This window comes from Diuraphis noxia, unplaced genomic scaffold (assembly GCF_037042655.1).
Source record: "Diuraphis noxia isolate RWA-SAM2 unplaced genomic scaffold, SU_Dnox_SAM2 contig0004, whole genome shotgun sequence".
In the NCBI taxonomy this organism is placed as follows: domain Eukaryota; kingdom Metazoa; phylum Arthropoda; class Insecta; order Hemiptera; family Aphididae; genus Diuraphis; species Diuraphis noxia.
In genome coordinates this window covers 34,531,819-34,550,272 of record NW_028301714.1, presented here as the reverse complement: position 1 = coordinate 34,550,272, position 18,454 = coordinate 34,531,819, and the positions used below count along the sequence as shown (strand labels likewise).

The following is an 18,454-nucleotide window of genomic DNA, read 5'->3' as shown; positions in this document are numbered from 1 at the left end:
GAAAGGACGTTATTAGTTAGGGAACAATAGTTTATTTGTTAGGGTTCTGTGCTTCATTATAAGAGCCTCATAGGTACATAAAAAAAATAATAACAAACTTTATATATTGGTTCTAAATCAATATGTTAACTACCTACTATAGACTATTATTATAGTTGTCTGCTATCATAAAACATTGGAATAAAAATACATTCAAATCCACCTATTTTAGAGTATACCGTTTTTGACATGAAAAACCAATGTGCTGAACACTGATTTTTCAAGAAACACAAATAGAGCATTAAAAAATAAAAATTGACAATGATTTCATAAACTGCAGATTTTAAATTGTTTATAATATTAATTCTTATTTCAAAAAATTGAATAAAAAATGCATTATTTGTGGAAATATTGTATAAATTCAAAATTCTAATTTAGTAAAACATTTTAAATGTTTTTAAAATCTAAATTTTTTTTCCCCAAAACAATTTAAAAGGTTTTTAAATGGTTGGTGTCATCGCAATAGGTGAGTTGATTCTCGGGCCATTATTAGGTATATACGAATTAATTCCCGGGTCATTAAGAGGTAGGTGAGGGGTGGCACCGTTTTCGGCCAGTTCACTTTTCGACCATTCTAAAATGACCGTTTTCGGCCAGCACGCTATATTGGTCACCAATGAAATATTATTTTATGCGAGAGGAGAAATAACACGAATAGAATTTATTAAACGTATGTGTTATAACCATACTGATACATATAAGGACATAAGGTCTATGGTTATAACTATAAAAAAAATTAAAAATCCACTTAATCTTATACTTGTTTTGTAAATGAATAATATAATATAACTTTTATTTTGTATACTTTTTAACTTAATTCAATATAATATTATAAATTAATAATTGACAATTGTTGACGCATACTCTTATACAATAATTTTACATGTCATTATTATTATTATTATTATTATTATTATTATTATTATTATTATTATTATTATTATTATTACTTTTATCTTTATTATATTGTATTATAGATATCTTATTCTTGTCGATATCTGGTCGATCGATGTCATTGTTCAATTATATTTCAGTGTATTTCTATCCGTGTTCATGTATGAAGGTATCATTGTGTCTGCTGCCGTATATATCAATTAAGTACTTAGACATGCAAAATAATTGGATCTTAATGTATACCTATATAATTAATATATTAATTTTTTTATATATATATTATTATTTTATACAGTCTATTAAAAAAAGTAGGGTTTAGGTAGTTTAACAAAAATAAAACGTGAAAAGAATATTTCATTGGTGACAAAAATAGTGTGCCAGCCGAAAACGGTCATTTCAGAATGGCCGAAAAGGGAAAGGTTCATTTTGGCCGAAAACTGTTCCGCCCGGTATAAGTTGATTCCCTATTGTTGTATAATCTCATTACCTGCAGCAGATATTTAAACTATTTTCTATGGATATGTTTTATTATTTATTACTATAAAACTTATTTATTTTTAGTTTTTACTTTTATGAATATTAATTTGTTAAAATGTATTTAATGATATAATTCATTTTAAAAACTTTTTTGCATAATATGATAAATTGATAATAATAATCATTTATGTAATTTTGAAAATTTTAAGTTTCCTACAGTTAGTGTTATTTTTAATTACAAAAAAAAAAAAACTAAAACCATTCAATGGAAAAATTGTGACTATTCACACGTACGTACATATTTTTGATATTTTTTTTATCGCGTACTAAAAAAATGTATAACATTCAAACTTGAAATAAATTAAATATTAGGTTTATATACATCATTAATTTGGCCAAAGTGAGTAGAGCGAGACGAATGTTCGGTATCTGGTTACTGTATCATATTTGACATTTTTTTCTTATTCTAATACCTATTAATTTGAATAGTCGTGTTTCAAATTATGATACAGCCGGTATTAGTATAAATTATCTTTTGAAATCTCCCGAGACTATAGGTACGTAATATTCTACGCATTACATAATCGGTATTATTGAAGATCAAAAACACAATAAAGTGGCTACAAATTGGATTTTGTAGCCATATTAATTTGAAAATTAACTATATTATACTACTACTTCATTCTGCTGTTACTTGTACCTAATTGGAAATCGTTGCCAAAACACAAATGTGTTGAAACAATTAATTTAATGTTTAATTTAAAAAAAAAAAAGTGTTTTATAATTTCTATTAAACTTATCATTAATACTATTCAATAAGTAGTTAATTCATTCTAAAATTTAAATATATTTCGCAGTTAATCTTAACAAAATTTAGGCAATAAGTAAACGCGATTTAGCTAAATAAAGTTATTTTTTTTTACGCATAGTACCTAATATTACTAATTTAATATTAGTTATGTTTTCCAATTACATGACAAAATCAAAAATTATTATTATAAATCTATTTTCTAGATTAAATACAATATATATGTAATTTATCTATAAATAACTCTAAAAAAAACATATCATTTTGAAAATCTGCGTTGTATGTAATAAATGATAATTTGATTAACATTAAAATGTTCCAAGTTTCTAGATTAAATAACTTATTTAATTACAATTAAACAAAACCCGCCGTGCGAGGAGATGGAATCGTTATTTTACTTTTGAATGTTGAATTTTTTAGTTAACCTTCATTAAAAATGTTTTTGCTTATAATATGTGGCTTTACGTTCAACTTTTTTTTTTAAATTCTAGTATAAACAACGTATAAGAAAATAAATTGAACCAAGTTTGCACTTTGCACATCAGTTTAAATCTTGTATTGCCTTATTTAAGATAATAAGTTCTATGGGTTGATAACTACTACTGGATAATTTGTAAATTTTAATTTGTTGTTATAATGATAAATTTGAATTTTAGATGCTCGTAAAAAAAAATTACGAGGAACTCCATGTTATATTTTAAGTTTTCTGACAGACAAAAATGTTATCAACATAAACAGAAAAAAACAAGTCAAAAATGTAAAATGTTCATAAATAGTTAATATAATATACCTAACTATAGTTAGCCCAGTTTTATTCTTATTTGGGTCCCATATTGTTCATGTAAATCTAAAAAAGAAATGTTCTGTTTTGTATCTGATTTGCACCTTACGACCCACATAGCAATTGACTTGAATTTAAAATATAATTAATCTGTCTTGCAAAAGAACCATTATTGTGTTAATTATACAATCAAGACATTATTTCATCGAACAGCCTTTTATTGTTACTATAGTAACTAGACTGTATTTATAATGTGTTTTAAGAAACTGGCCGTTTTATAGTTTTCTCAGACTTTACTTAGAGTTGACTGTATAAATAATAGTGGTCTGAAGATCTCGAAACAAAATCGGTTAGTGTGGAGTAGAATTAGTCGAATATTGTCCCTTTGGGAATAAAACCAAATGTAAGTCTTTTAGGCAGTAAATACCAAATTACACTTTCTTCGCATAGGTAGTATCGCAAGAACACAAAAATGAATCGATTTATAACGGCAATTTACTACTTCAGTATATTTTTAGTATAGTCCTAAATCATGCTATAAGCTTGTGACAGTTTTTATACGTCATATTTAATTATTTAAAATTCTAAATGCAAATATGCAAAGCACATATTATTTTGTATATTAAATCATATTCTAATTAAATATTATGTTATACATTGTACGAAGTAAAACGTATTTATATAGTAATTATGACTTTTCACAAACATTAAAATAATTATAATAACATATAGAACATAATATAGCAATTATTTAATAAAAAAAAAAAAAACAAGAATAATATAAAAACTATAATATAAATAAATGGAGTTTAATGCTGTAACTTTAAATGAATAATGAATAATAAATAATTTTAAAATTGTACTAAATATTTCTATATACTGATATCCATTTATAAATTAATGTATAATTACATAACTACCTATAACATATTATACTTTTTTTTTTTTAGCTTTTATAGCCCATTGAGGACCTTCTAACCTTCCTTTAACCTTCTACTATTATAATATTCGCGACTGTGAAGGTTTCCATTGTGGAAATGATTCATAACCCACTCCAGACTAATGATACAATTTAACTGTTTTCCCTCACAATATTAGAAGTTAACACCGTTAAGTAAATCAATAAGTATAGGTAAATCAAGTTACATTATTAATATACAATATATATGCAAGCAAATTATGCATATAAATATAAATTGTTAACAAAATTATCCCAAATGATGGAGAAGAAGCTACCTACATTAACAAAGCCAACTTTATGCAGTGATGTATACATTTACATTTTTTTGTAAATTTAATATAAAAATGTAAAAACAGACAATAGGTATATTAACATTATTATTCTAAGTGCTTATGTTGCAGTGGTGTATAGTTTATATGCTATTAGTCACAACAGCCTATACTTAAGTTTAATAAACCATATTATGTCATTTTTGTTGGAAGAAATTATTAGGAAAGCTATTTTTTTTTAAAATCATTCTTCAATAGTAGGTAATTTTTGGGTATTTGTCATCATTTAGTAGGTCCCTAAAGTGGATTCATCATATTTTAACATTAAATTTTAATTCGTTGCATACGAAATACGACTATGAGCGGAGAAGATGTGTCATCCTCTATTGATAAGGATATTTTATAATTTATTTATATGAATCTTGTTCCTAAGACCTTAGTAGTATGGTAAGTTGTACAAATTTTTACAAAGAAATCGCAAAATATATTTTATTATTGATCATTATAATATACTACCTATTATAGGCGTGTGCACAGGGTGGTCAAAGTGGGCCATGGCCCACCCTGTGAGCCGTACTGTACTTGTTATATATATTGTGACCTGATAAAGTTTTATCAAGAAAATTTCATAATAAAATTACAAATTATAAATTTCAATGATAGTAGATATAATTATATAACATATTAAAAAATTGAATTGATAAAATATCTTAAAGTATCTATTTATATATCTAAATCATTATTGGTTTGGCCCACCCTGTCAAAAAGGTCTGCGCACGCCTATGCTATCTATATTTCTATTAATGTATAAGTCAATACCCATCACCCAGTGGCGTAGCCAAGGGGAGGGCTGAGGGGGCTGCAGCCCTCCCCGAAATGTTAATAAAATTTAAAAATTATTTCAATCGTCTACAATATGATGGTCTTAAATTATATTTTACTAATTTTAAATTGTCATCTTTATTTTGTTAGTTTTCTATAGCTTCGGCCGTTCTAATAGGTATTTAATGCCCCGCTGTGTAAAAAATTGATCAGCCCCCCCCCCCCCGAAAAAAATCCTGGCTACGCCGCTGCCATCACCTACTCACATACCATAACAATATAATGGTGCAAATAGGTTTGTGATATTAATAACTTAAAATTAGTATAAATGTTTTAAAAATTGCATTGCATATAGATAATATATATTCATAAGCAAAAAGTTTTAAATTCCAACGATTAACATATTTTGAAATATAATAGAATAACAAAATAATTATTAACAGACGTTATTTATTTAAACAACGTTATTTTCATCCAAGTATCCTATTTTTTACTATTAAACTTAAAATTGCAATAAACAAATATTGAACTTTGTTTTTGCTATTTTTAACCACTGTAAACATTATCGATGTGTTACAAGGAACCTTATAATTGTATCACATTTTCAAGATTCTTGATAGTGTTTTCAATCGCTCCACTCCGAATCCAATGTTCTAATTTAGTTAAATTTCACGTTTATAATATACAAATGGCTAGTTAATAGAAATATACTAAATTGATAACAAATTTAGTGAGTAAAATTATTGGAAATTTACTGTATATGAGTTGAACGCTGTTGTTACTTGTTAGGGTTTCTGAAAAAATAACGTGATTTTTTAACAACCACTGTCAATAATAGATGTTTACATTTATTTATCTTCTCGATACTAAATATTAATTATTTATTTAATTTTTATTTTTATATAAAAACCATTTATACTAATTATTATTACTATATAGTTATTGATTTTATTTAACAATAAACAAAAATGTATATTAATTAATTACTAGAAGTTTTAGTTCATTTTATTTTATTATAAGGTTTTTGATTTTTAATGATATAAATTATAGACCTTTTTCTAAAGAAACATTGGACTCTGTGTAGCTTCTATCTATATACGAATTTATTTACAAATTAGATTTTCATAACTACTGTATATAATATATTGTACATTGAACGTAGAGCGATAACATTCTTGTCCTGGTCCGAGTGCGTCTTTGAGTGAGGAGGTGTTTATGTTTGCTTTTGATCTGGCGTTATGGTAAGTGGGGCATTCTAGGAATATATGAGATAACATTTGTATATAGTCTGAATAAACCCATTTTCTAATGTAAAAAATTGTGCGTTTAGAGAAATGAAAATGTTTGGACATTGAATATAATATTTAAATAGTGCAAATAAATATTATATTTAAAAATGTAAAAAAAAAAATAGACTTATATGGTAATTAGCACGCCAAATATAATTTGTTTTAAACATATAGGTAATTGGGAATAACTTTCAATAATTTAATAAATATAAATTGATCGTCATAATTTATTAGAATATAATAATAAATTATGAAAATTATTTTGCTTTATATTTAATATAGCTATAACCAATTATTTCAGAAACTATGTGCCATATAAGTGCATTGTATTTTAAAACTAGTACATAAAATTCAAATATTTGTGTATTTCATATATGGATTCTTAATAAGATATAAAGAAATGCTAATATTTCATATTAACTATGAAAATAACTTAATGATATTATTTATTATATTAAATTGCAATGGTTGATATTTAAACTTTTTAATGAACAACCAGTAAAAGTCATAAGCCACAAACATCGATCACTTGATAAGTAGTTATCCATGTTTGTTATTGATTTTATTTTATAAATACAATTTAATAATAAAATAAAAATGTTAGATGCTCACGTTGATAATAAACATTAAATTTTAAATATTGCTATTTACAGTGATGATATAAACCAAAGTTTTCGACGGGTACCAAAAAATAATTGTATTACTTGATTAAAGAATAAATAATACACGTCATAATAGCATACGATGCAGGTAATAATTACCGGTAATCCTAAATAATATGTTATATTAGAGATTAGACAATAAAAAATATTCTATTCTTATTTGCATCGATTAAAATGTTATAATGATTTATGTAAACAAGTGTATAGCTAATTATTGATTCTTCGTTATTTGAAAATCTCAAAATCACCATTTATTTAATATAATTTTCATATTTAATGTGTATAAAAGTTAAGTTTATTGACTTAACAGTCTGACCTGTAGAGTTTTCGTGGAGTGAATTACATTCTAAAGAAAGAAAATATGTTAAGTATCTGGCACAGCGTTGACATTTTGTGGGTGAAGAAACACTGAATGGAAAAACGGGAGTTTTCCGCTGCGTCAGTCGACCACTTCAGGCCAAATAGCGCTGGTGAGCTACTGGTGACATTCTAGTTAGTTGAAAAAGCTGCACAAAATAAATCATGGGACTTAAATAATTTATAAACGGTCCTGAACTGAATAATTAGTCATTACTAATGAATTAAAAACTAACTTACTAATGAAATGTATTTCAATTTTTAAGAGTTTATCCAATTGAAATGCTGATATGAATAAAAAAAATTGTTATTAATTTATATTTTAATTTATTTTGATATTTAAAACTAAGGTCAAATAAAAAATGTTTGTCTCATTTTTGCTACTGTGCATTGCAGTTTATTTTTTACGTACGTCACATGATACTTATAATATGCGTATTGTTTTTACTTCAGAAATAACTATTATATTATGCCAAACTACGACAAGTCACCACTTAAGGCTTTACATAAATTAAATAATATTTTACTGAATTAAGTAACAAACTTAATAACAACATTGATATTACCCAAAAACTTTCTTTGACCTATAATGATATATATAGAGATATTAATTGGTATCAGGATAGACAGTATCTGTTGTAATATCATCAAAGTATTTCATTGTACTATACTGATGGCATAAACCAACAAGTTATAATATACTGAATCGAATAAAGTGATTATTGTTTTTAAAAAAAAGATAGGCTATATCATTTATAATATATGATATATAGAAACAAATATTTGCACTTGTTGAGTTCGATCAAAACATGAAGCAAAATATATGTTCAATTTAAAATACACACATTTAGTAGGTACCTAATATACAAAAACTTAATACCTGCTTTAATTATTTTATTTACATTAACCAAATAATTCTCAATCTATGTTCTATTGATTACCTACCTTATGAATAATTTAATAGTTGTGATGGTGAAAAATCCTTTGAACACGTCAATTCAATAGTTAACAATATTATATTATTATTATTTAATAATAATTTAAGTATGTTGTTGATTTAATATGCACTATCAACACGTCAATCTATTTTATGTGCATATTTATATGTTTTTTCTTGTTAAAATTCAAAACCATAATATTTATATACCTAAAGGCTAAAATATGTATTAGATCGTTTTTGTATTCTATAAATAGTATTTTCCCCCAAAAATTATTTGTTTACCTATTTCGCCGTTTCTTTGTTGCCAAAAAAAAATATATTTATACTTTATGAAGCTCGATACACCTGGGTGAGTTTGATGACAAAGCAGTTTTATAGTTACTGTATTATAATGATGTTTGTATAACAATTCAAAATAACGTGAACTCTCGAATTAAAAGGCAATATCACAGTACACTGAATAAGAGAAAACACTACAAAACATGATCGGGATAAACTTGCACCTTTTGGACGGTCGTATTATGTAGTCAAAGTATCAACGAGGATCAGTGCCAACCAATTTTTGACATGCGAACCCTATTTCAATGTCTGTCGAAAATATAACGGTTGTCAATAACCTAACACCATATACAAACCTGTGTCAATATTATATTTAACCTTCCATTATTTGATTTATTGTTTTTTTCTGCATGGAAAATACGTATATCAATATGAAAAAATGCTTTATGCCTGAAGATAAATTTACCACACGAGTCTTAATTTTCATGATATTTTAACAAGAACGTGGTACAATAATAATATTGTGCTGTCAACATTATCGATTAAACTTAACAACGCAATTTTGAATAGGTATTATAAATTATTTTAATAATAACTCAATAACGCCTTTTTATTTTGTTACTTAGCATTGTATTTGTTGTATTTTAATCAAATATTTTTCAAACCCTTACAATATTACAAGTTATTCAAGCACACTAACCCTTAATTTATTTTTTGTGTCACGAGAATTGTATAAACACGTTATAGTAAATATTATGTCTTTTTATTGTAGACAGTGTTAATCATTAACCATATCCAGAAATTATTGAATGATGAACTTATATAATTTCGAATTGATACACAGAGTATACAGAAGTGGACGAAAAATAGTAGTGCGAAGAATACCAAAGTACTGCATACATGTTATGCGATAAAAAAATAAGAGTCACAAACATTACGAAACCAAAATACCAAAAATGTCAAAACAACGAAGATAATCCAGTTTGGTATACAATAGCTGAAACACATAGTAATGAATGTTAAAAATGGTTAAAATTAAATATTATACACAATACACTAGGTAGGTAGTTAAAAATTCCAAGGATAAAACATATATTGATTTGAACGAGAAATTAATTCAGGTCAAATAAGTATGCCTACTACAATATAATACAAGTGGTTTTTTTTTGAGTGATTAAGTATTAAATATTTTTTGATTACATTTAAAAAACAAAGTAATGAAACTTGAATATACTATTTTAAATAATGTGTACACTTTTCAGTGTGAAGCAACAAAAAAAAAAAAAAAAATAGGAAAATAATAATTTTTAAATAACAATCTTCGCAATTCAGTTATATCAACGTATTCTTTAATATATTAATCATTGTATCGTTTTTTGTTAGCTAACTCTTCTCAAAAACATTTACCAATTAATAAAATAATAAATATTAAATCGTTGAAATTTTTAACTAGTATATTGCACCTCTAATAAGATATTTTAGCCATTATTAACTCTCGCTATTTTATGTTTTAACTATTATGTACCAAGCTGTTTTGACGTACGATAATTTTGTCTTGTGGCTTTGACGTAATACCAAAAACTAATAGGTTAATAAAAAAAAACTTAGCTGCACACCTGTGCTTTATCATAATATGTGATGAATAATGCCAAACACTTATAACTATATCTTGAAAACTTATGTCAAGTATATATTATGTAAAAATGAAATAAACGATGATGTTCACTGCATAATATTATCAATTTTGTATTAAAACATTTAAAACTTTAAAAAAAACTTACGTCTTGTATAAAAGAGTTCAACGCATTGTATTCACTATCCACGCTACTTTTTAAACCCACTATTATGGGCTTTTCACAAGTACTAAAGTAATATCTTGACCATATGTTGTATTATTTTTTTTTCTAGCTCCGTGATTCGGGTTGTCCTTTTTTGACAGACAAAGGACAATTGAGAGTACAAGTCGAATGGGAAGAAAGCTATTTACTGTTCCAAGCCACATACCATAAATATGACGACGTCAGTAGAACTCACAACTACCAGATGAGGTAATTTTATTAAAGATTGTACCTATATATTTTGTTTTGAATAAAATATGTTATTCAGAAAAAAAGTTCTATAGGACATAAATTAATGGACCAGAATTTTATATTATTAAGTATTTATTTAAGATTAAATATAGGACTTTATCTTTACTAAAACTCAAACGAAAAAAAAATAAAAATCAACCTCGAAACCGAAATTCTCATTTAAAATCTTCTGCTAAAACAGAATTGCTCTGTTATTCATCTTTCATCGTCTGAAATTCAGAAGCCAGTCTAAAATTTAAACCAACCACCATACGATCAAAGTTCATCCCTATTCCTGAAAATCTTTTCAGAACGCTCTATGTAGCATTGGCCCTAATACGTTATTACTTAATTAACTAAACATATATCATGAAATGTAACCTTCATTAAACTGACGCCTAAGTGCTGTATACTGAATGGTTCATTCACCTCACCAAAAATCCCTAGCTATTATATAATATCCGTTGTATTTATTATACTAAACATGTATGTTTATTGTCTAATGTTTATACTGTATATTTTTCTAAATTTTTTGAAATAAAAAAAAAAAAATATTTCAAAAATAGGTAAATTTCTTGTATTAGACACATAAAATAAAATAAATTGAAATATTATGGACATTTTAAATGCAAAGTTTCCACTTCCGAAATAATACCTTGCTAATTTCAACTCCATATTTAATAAATAAAACATTTACTCAAACAAAAAATAAACCTATTTTGAATTCGTCTTTTAAGTTGGGTATTTATTTAACTGTTTTAAAGCAAAATTATTATCATGACTAAAGATATGTAAATTCTAACTTCATTTCTTGGTCAAAGTCGTAAATCAATCGTCTTTTAACAAATTTATCATTGTAGACATTATGTATAATGGCGCTGTAAGTATATTAATTATTGTGCATTTATTATTCTCAATGTTGTTGTGGAAAATAGTCATTTGCTACTAATATTAGGTTGCCCAAACTATTACGTCTTTAACGTTAACACTTAATAATATTTTGCACGTTAAATAAACTTATTTTACGATAAAAATGATTGGTTTCATATAATAACTTTATCGACACCTATTTTTAATATACGTCAGTATATTTATTTTACGTATTAAAATATCGGATTTATGTTAACTGAGTCGAATAATCTGATAATAAATAAACATGAACGCATCAAATACCTACGTCAAATTCAATACATTTTGAACAATAACGTTTACAAAGATAGTATACATCTGGCTTATATTTGAAGAATTGAAAATTTATACTACTCCAACAATATTTTGATTACATGGAGGTATTACCTACTCAAAATCTAATATTAAAATGTCCTTATATCTCTTTACAAATAATATTGTTGTCAAGACGTACACCAACTGTAGTTGACGTTTATATGTACATGTTTGTCAATAATACAACCAAGGGATTCTTCTCACAAAACAGATTAATATCCATCATCTCCCGAGTGACGTATCGGTTTAATACATACTATTTTCAAACGAGATATCAAAAACTATACACAAAAGAGCTGTTGACCGTAATAAAAAATCATTCAAATGTCGTTATCATTAGAACAGTAGTAAAAAGTTTGTAAAGTATTTATTTATTAGAATACCAAAAATAAATGCAACACGTGATTTTGTGTTATGCTAAGATAAAAATCATAAGAAAGCTTGATAAAATAAATTATCTTTATTTTCTTAAGTATAAATACAAGGGTTACAATAATATTTAAATTTACTATTAATAAAATATTTGCATTATTGTCTTCCATAATATACTGTTATTTTTGAATACACATTTTATCACTTAAGCACTTGTATAATAATTATAAATAAAATAAAATATTAAAAACCACATTTTATATGTTTATTATAGTGTAGGTAAACTAAACAACTAAGTTAGTGATGACTATGACCGAGCACCAAATAGTTTATCGTTCAAGCAAATTTTTAGCATTAAAAAATGTCTAAAACACACATAGAAACAATGTACGTTCTTGCTTACTTAGTACAGTTTACTAAAACTTAACAGAGTTGATTCAATATTCGTCCGTAAGTCTTCATTCCACACAAGACTGAACAAAAATAGCAATTCCTATGGGCCTATACGTTCTTATTTATATAATTTATCCATCTTCTGTAAGTTTTGTTTGTGATGAAGATAAAATATAGATGTACATGTGTAGTTGTAACAGTTTTAAAAGTCAAATTTCGTACACTGGTTAGAGATAATGATAAATAAATAAATATTATACTGTACTCGTATGTCAGAAAGTTATCGCAAAATACAATATTTAGCAAAAAATGATAATGAAATAATTTCGTTTTGTATATTATAAAAGAAATTATATAAATTTCACAAAATCTAATTCAAATGTAAAGATTATACTTTAAATGTATAAATAAAAAAATAACCAATTTACATTCAAATACATTATTTTAAAATGTTATTTAACTTTTAATTATTAATAAAAAATTAAATGAATTACATTTTACAAGACCTGAAAACAATGTCCCTTACGTTGTAACTTAAATAAATATAATAAATTCGTAGAAGTGTAATTCATAAAAAAAAACCTTAATTTTAAACAAAACATCAACTAAAATAATTAAACTAATTATAAAAATGTCATAATATATTTTATCATTTCAAATGTTAAGTATGAACAACAAAGAAACACTTTGAATACAATAAAAACTATAAAGAAAATCCTTTATTTATCTTGACATAATAACAATATTACAACAGTACAATGCTTAGTATTATACATTAAGTTGAGAAGATCTATAAAGTATAGTAATATAATACGACTAGTATAATATTAAATATATGAAATTCACTGTCGTTCTCTTAATAGACTTAAATGGATATTATCTAACACGAAAAAAATAAATACCTTTCATTTTAACGAGATCGTTTATACTAGTCGAGTGTTGATTTTAAATATTCTAGAAATATTTTCTTAACGTTTTTATATGGAAGTGTTGAAAGTATAATCAAATTCAAAAAATGTCATTGTACTATAAAATTCAGTTTTTGAATATTGACATACACATGCAGGTAAAGAAATATAATATAATTTGACAAGACATTTATAGTTTTTAACTAAATTTTCTTCTTAAAATTGAATACCATTGTAATATATTTAAGAAAAATAAATATTAATCATAATCTACAAAAATTGCCAATTATAAAAGTAAAATCAATTAGGTAATTCTATACTAATACGAATTTACATTGAACCTACTTACACTATAATCATTACAAAATTGAGATTATCGAAATTAATATTTATTTTTTTAATACATTTAAAAATGGCTTGTACTATATATTTAATTTACAATCTATTATTACTTGAAAACAATTAAAAATAAAAGTTATAACATATCTAAGGGTATAATAACTTACTATATTATGATAAAAATTGTTACCAACGTCGTTGGTCTGACACAGAATAACATCCATAATACTTAATGATAATTACGATCACCGATCACTGTTGGAGTCAAATAAATAATTTATGACTTTTGAAATACTATGTAGTACAGTGTTGATACGGTTCACATTACTATAAAGTATAAAGTACAAATTACAAGGGCACAAACTAATTAACAAAAGCACTAACTGAATCAGAATCCACAGTGGACATACGAAACAAACTTCGGCTAGGTGATCAATCTTAAAGACATATACTTAGTATTTCAAAATTTAGTAAAATAAAATATCAGATGATTTATTACATTGCTTAAATTTATCTGACTTACCGATATAAGATATCTGATATGGTATTTGATTGTAATGAATTTTCGGTTTTTAGGACATGTTAATATAGATCCTATTTGTATTCTATATTTATTTGTTTAAATTTATTTCAAACCACGACGTAATATTATAGTCTTTCTTTGACTAAAAAAAAACATATAGTCATCTAACCCAAAACTATGATAATGTTAAAATGGTATCTGAAAACATTATGTTGAACAAACAAATTAATTATAATTATGCTTTACAATAAAAAATAAAAAATAATTTTTTTATTAGTTATTGGATGTAAATAAATATATTTTCATTAAATTAAAATCAAGTTTTCCTCATTATATTTAATTTTTTATTTTATGACCCTTGCAAACAACTTAAAATAAAACCATAATATAATCAATAAACCTTTAAGACCTTAGTACTTACATATTAAATGACCATACATTATTTTAATAGTACCTATGCTCATCAGTCATAGACTTTTATATAATTGTAAGCTCTGAGAAACTAGATATTGAATTTGAATGCGAAATAATATTTCATTTCTATCTGCTAAAATTATGTATTTAAATATATGAACAAACATAAATTTTTCAAATCATCAATCAAAAATCAAATTTACGTTTTTAATGTACCCTAAGGTATTATATATTATAAATTACTTTTTTCAAACAAATTATACATATTGTGATTTACGCTTAAACACTAAATTTTTTTAGAATACTACTGACACACTTATTTGAGAATTTTTATTATTCTATAATTGTATAGTAAGATTACTGGTATATAACATTTTTAAAGTGTGTTCGAAAAAAAATTAAAAGACTTAAAATGCACTTAACATTTTAAACGTATACTTAAATATTCTAAATGATGTGAAAAATTAAAAAGTTTTAAAATTTACAGTATTATTTAAATATGTTTGGTCTATCGATTTTGTTTTAATAATTTTTAAGTTAGATTGAATAAATGGCACTTTGAACAATTTTATCTTCTTAAAATTGCTAACAAATTAACGGTGGGCTTCTCAAATAGTTTATGGAATTAAGCAAGTGTTATTTTTACAGGTTCTAAGATTGTTGTAATTATAAAAGTTTTGTTTAAAACTGTTCATTAACTTGAACTGTATCTTAAATAAAGTAAACGTGACAACATTTTTAAACATTTCATAAAAATTAAAGTGAAGAGTAATTTACAAACATATTTCTCATGTGAAAATTTATCACCCTGTTATAAGTTATTTATTTGATTCATTTTAAATATTATAATATTATCAATTATTAAATTAATGTGTAGTTATTGGTATTATTCCTGTATCAACCATCTTATAAAATGTATATTATGCAAAGCATAACTATATCACCATACAAAGCATGTTTAATAATACTTCTTAGTGAATTTAGTAATATTATTTTTCAAATTCGGTTTGAACAGATATATAAAACAAAAATGTTATCAATTCCTTGTAAATTTTTGAAATGTCATACATAATACACAATATTATTTTAATAAATAAATACACAAATACGCAGTGTTTCTTATGGCAGTTATAAAAGTATTTATTTATGTATCGTACCCGTAAAAAAAATACTTGTTCACAATATATAAGCAAATTCAATTATTTATTGTTTAAAACAAAATATTTTTTTCCAATATATTAGATTGGACAACTGAAAATTAACATTTATCGAAGCCAATATTTTATTCACTGAAAAATATAATATTAAACTCCTTATAACATTTACGTTTTTATAGGTTTTCTCTTACAGACATATTATGTACTAAAATAAAAAAATAAATTGAAAGTTTAAGACGTCAAACGATATTATAAATGAAGGATACAATGAGAAAATTGTGTTGGTAATAACCTTTTAAGTAGCACTTATGGTATGTTAGGTTTAATGAGAATATTAAATAGATTAAGCTATCAAAGGATAATAAATAAATCCAAGGAAAAACCTAACGAACATAGTATGTAGAAATATTTGAAATTAAAACAGGTAACTTGTTTTTCCTTATATTAATATCTACCTAATAATTATTTAGAAGCTAAAACCTAAATCTTCTTATTTAGATTTTAGTAATGATGATAGAGTATCTACAATTTACCACGAGGCATTTGAATGTTATAATAATTAGGGATTGGAGCTCATTTCATTTAGCCCTCGAAAAAAATATCCTTAACAAATTCATTTATGATCAAAAACCTTTAAAAATATGCACCTAAAATAGTTTAATATTTATTTTTTTGTTATTAATAAATGATAAGCATCCATTAATTTTGATATTGACAAAAGTATAATAAACAGTGTTTAAGTATTTTAAATGAAGGTAAGTTTGTTTAATTTTGTATACGATAAAAATCAAATTGTATTGTATACTATACATAATTATGTTATAATTAAGTGCATTATATCATTAACTATTGGTCAGTTAAAAAATAAAATATCTTTGTTTATTGCTTTCAAAATATGAACAATATTATTATTAATAACAATAAAATTATGAACCATCTAGTAATTGATCTCAAAAATTAATATAAAAGTGGTTTTAATAGTAAACATATCTATTAAATTTAACTGTCCATTTTTCGTTAGATTTCGTCTTCCCTAACCATAATATTTATATAATGGTTAAATACAAATCTGATAAATTTTATCAATGTTAATTGTTTCTCTCCAATATACAACTAATCAGTTTGAAACTTGTATTACATTTTACCGCTGAATAAACCCAAATAATAACTTATATTTTGCTTTCATTTCACTCAGGAAATATTATTTCCCTGGATAGAAAGAATAACTAAGCTTTGGGTACTTCTAATTTATTCTTAAATGACAATTACACAATTTATTTAGAATTAGAACCAAATACTTTTTAATATTTTTATAATCAATTATATATACCATGTACATAAATTATATTAAAATTGAATAGTATCACTATATACAATATACATGGATATACATTACACATATACACATGGGATTATCATAATTTATAATTGTAAATATGGAGAATGTTGCAGGTATGATTAGGATTTATATCAAATGTATTGAAAAATTAAAGTAAATTGCATTCAAACTCCTAGAATATTTTTTTTTTTAAATAAAACCATTAGGCTTCTTTGCGAAACATATAATATAAAAAGAAGTTATTATTTTTTATTTTAATTTAACGAGTTTAAAATTAAATATAATCTCATTTATTCAAGACCTAAAATAATTGTATAAATACATTTAATAGTAATACTTAAATTAATTAAGTAGCTTAATGTACAAAGCACTAAAACTATTAAATTTATATCTCTGTCCATCGACATGACAAAATTATCTCAAACAACATATTTTATATTCAGAGTTACTAAAAATAAGTATTAACAATATATAATTAATATACAATGCTTTTTTGAAATTAAGATAATTATACTTCAAAATTAATGTCTATGAAATGTTAATTTTTTGGATTTTGTGATTCGTTCAATATATTAAATTGAGTAGATAATAAAAAATAAATCTTTATTCATAAGCTCTTAAATAATATGTTCACACTATTAACTAAGGTAGTAGTTATATTTAACGAATATTCAAACGTCTTTTAATATTAACGACGTTAAAATAAGTTTTGATAACTTAAACAATACATTGTTCATAAGAATTCTGTTTTGAACGTAAATTTGTGTAGGGACAAGGTTTTAGTTTATCTTTTTTCTGTTTAACAAGTGTGTAAAGGGACAAAACACGTATAATTATTAATTACTAATAAATATTTACCAAATATGACCTTTAATTATTATTAAAACTAATATTACTTGGTGCCAAGTTCTATGCGTTAAATTTAGTTTTGAAAAGTATAATTTTCATAAAAATGATAATATCAATATTATTTTATATGTCAAATTCATGTATAATATTATATATATATATATTATGTAAGTAAACATAAAATACCAAACACAAAGCTAAGATAATTACATTGGAAAATTAAATATCCATCTAATGTTATGTATTTTATGCAAGCACATATCATATGTACATATGTGACATGTGTAAT

The 18,454-nt window shown here is 24.3% G+C and overlaps 1 protein-coding gene across 2 annotated transcripts in view; it reads left to right on the top strand.

The window, feature by feature from the left end:
* LOC107168011 (uncharacterized) overlaps positions 1-18,454 on the top strand; it is a 126,352-nt gene that overhangs the window by 84,900 nt on the left and 22,998 nt on the right. For both annotated transcript variants that reach the window (XM_015517265.2, XM_089225702.1), the window contains one exon: positions 10,487-10,626. In XM_015517265.2, coding sequence (XP_015372751.1) covers positions 10,487-10,626 — 140 coding nt within the window. The remainder of the gene's footprint in view (positions 1-10,486; positions 10,627-18,454) is intronic.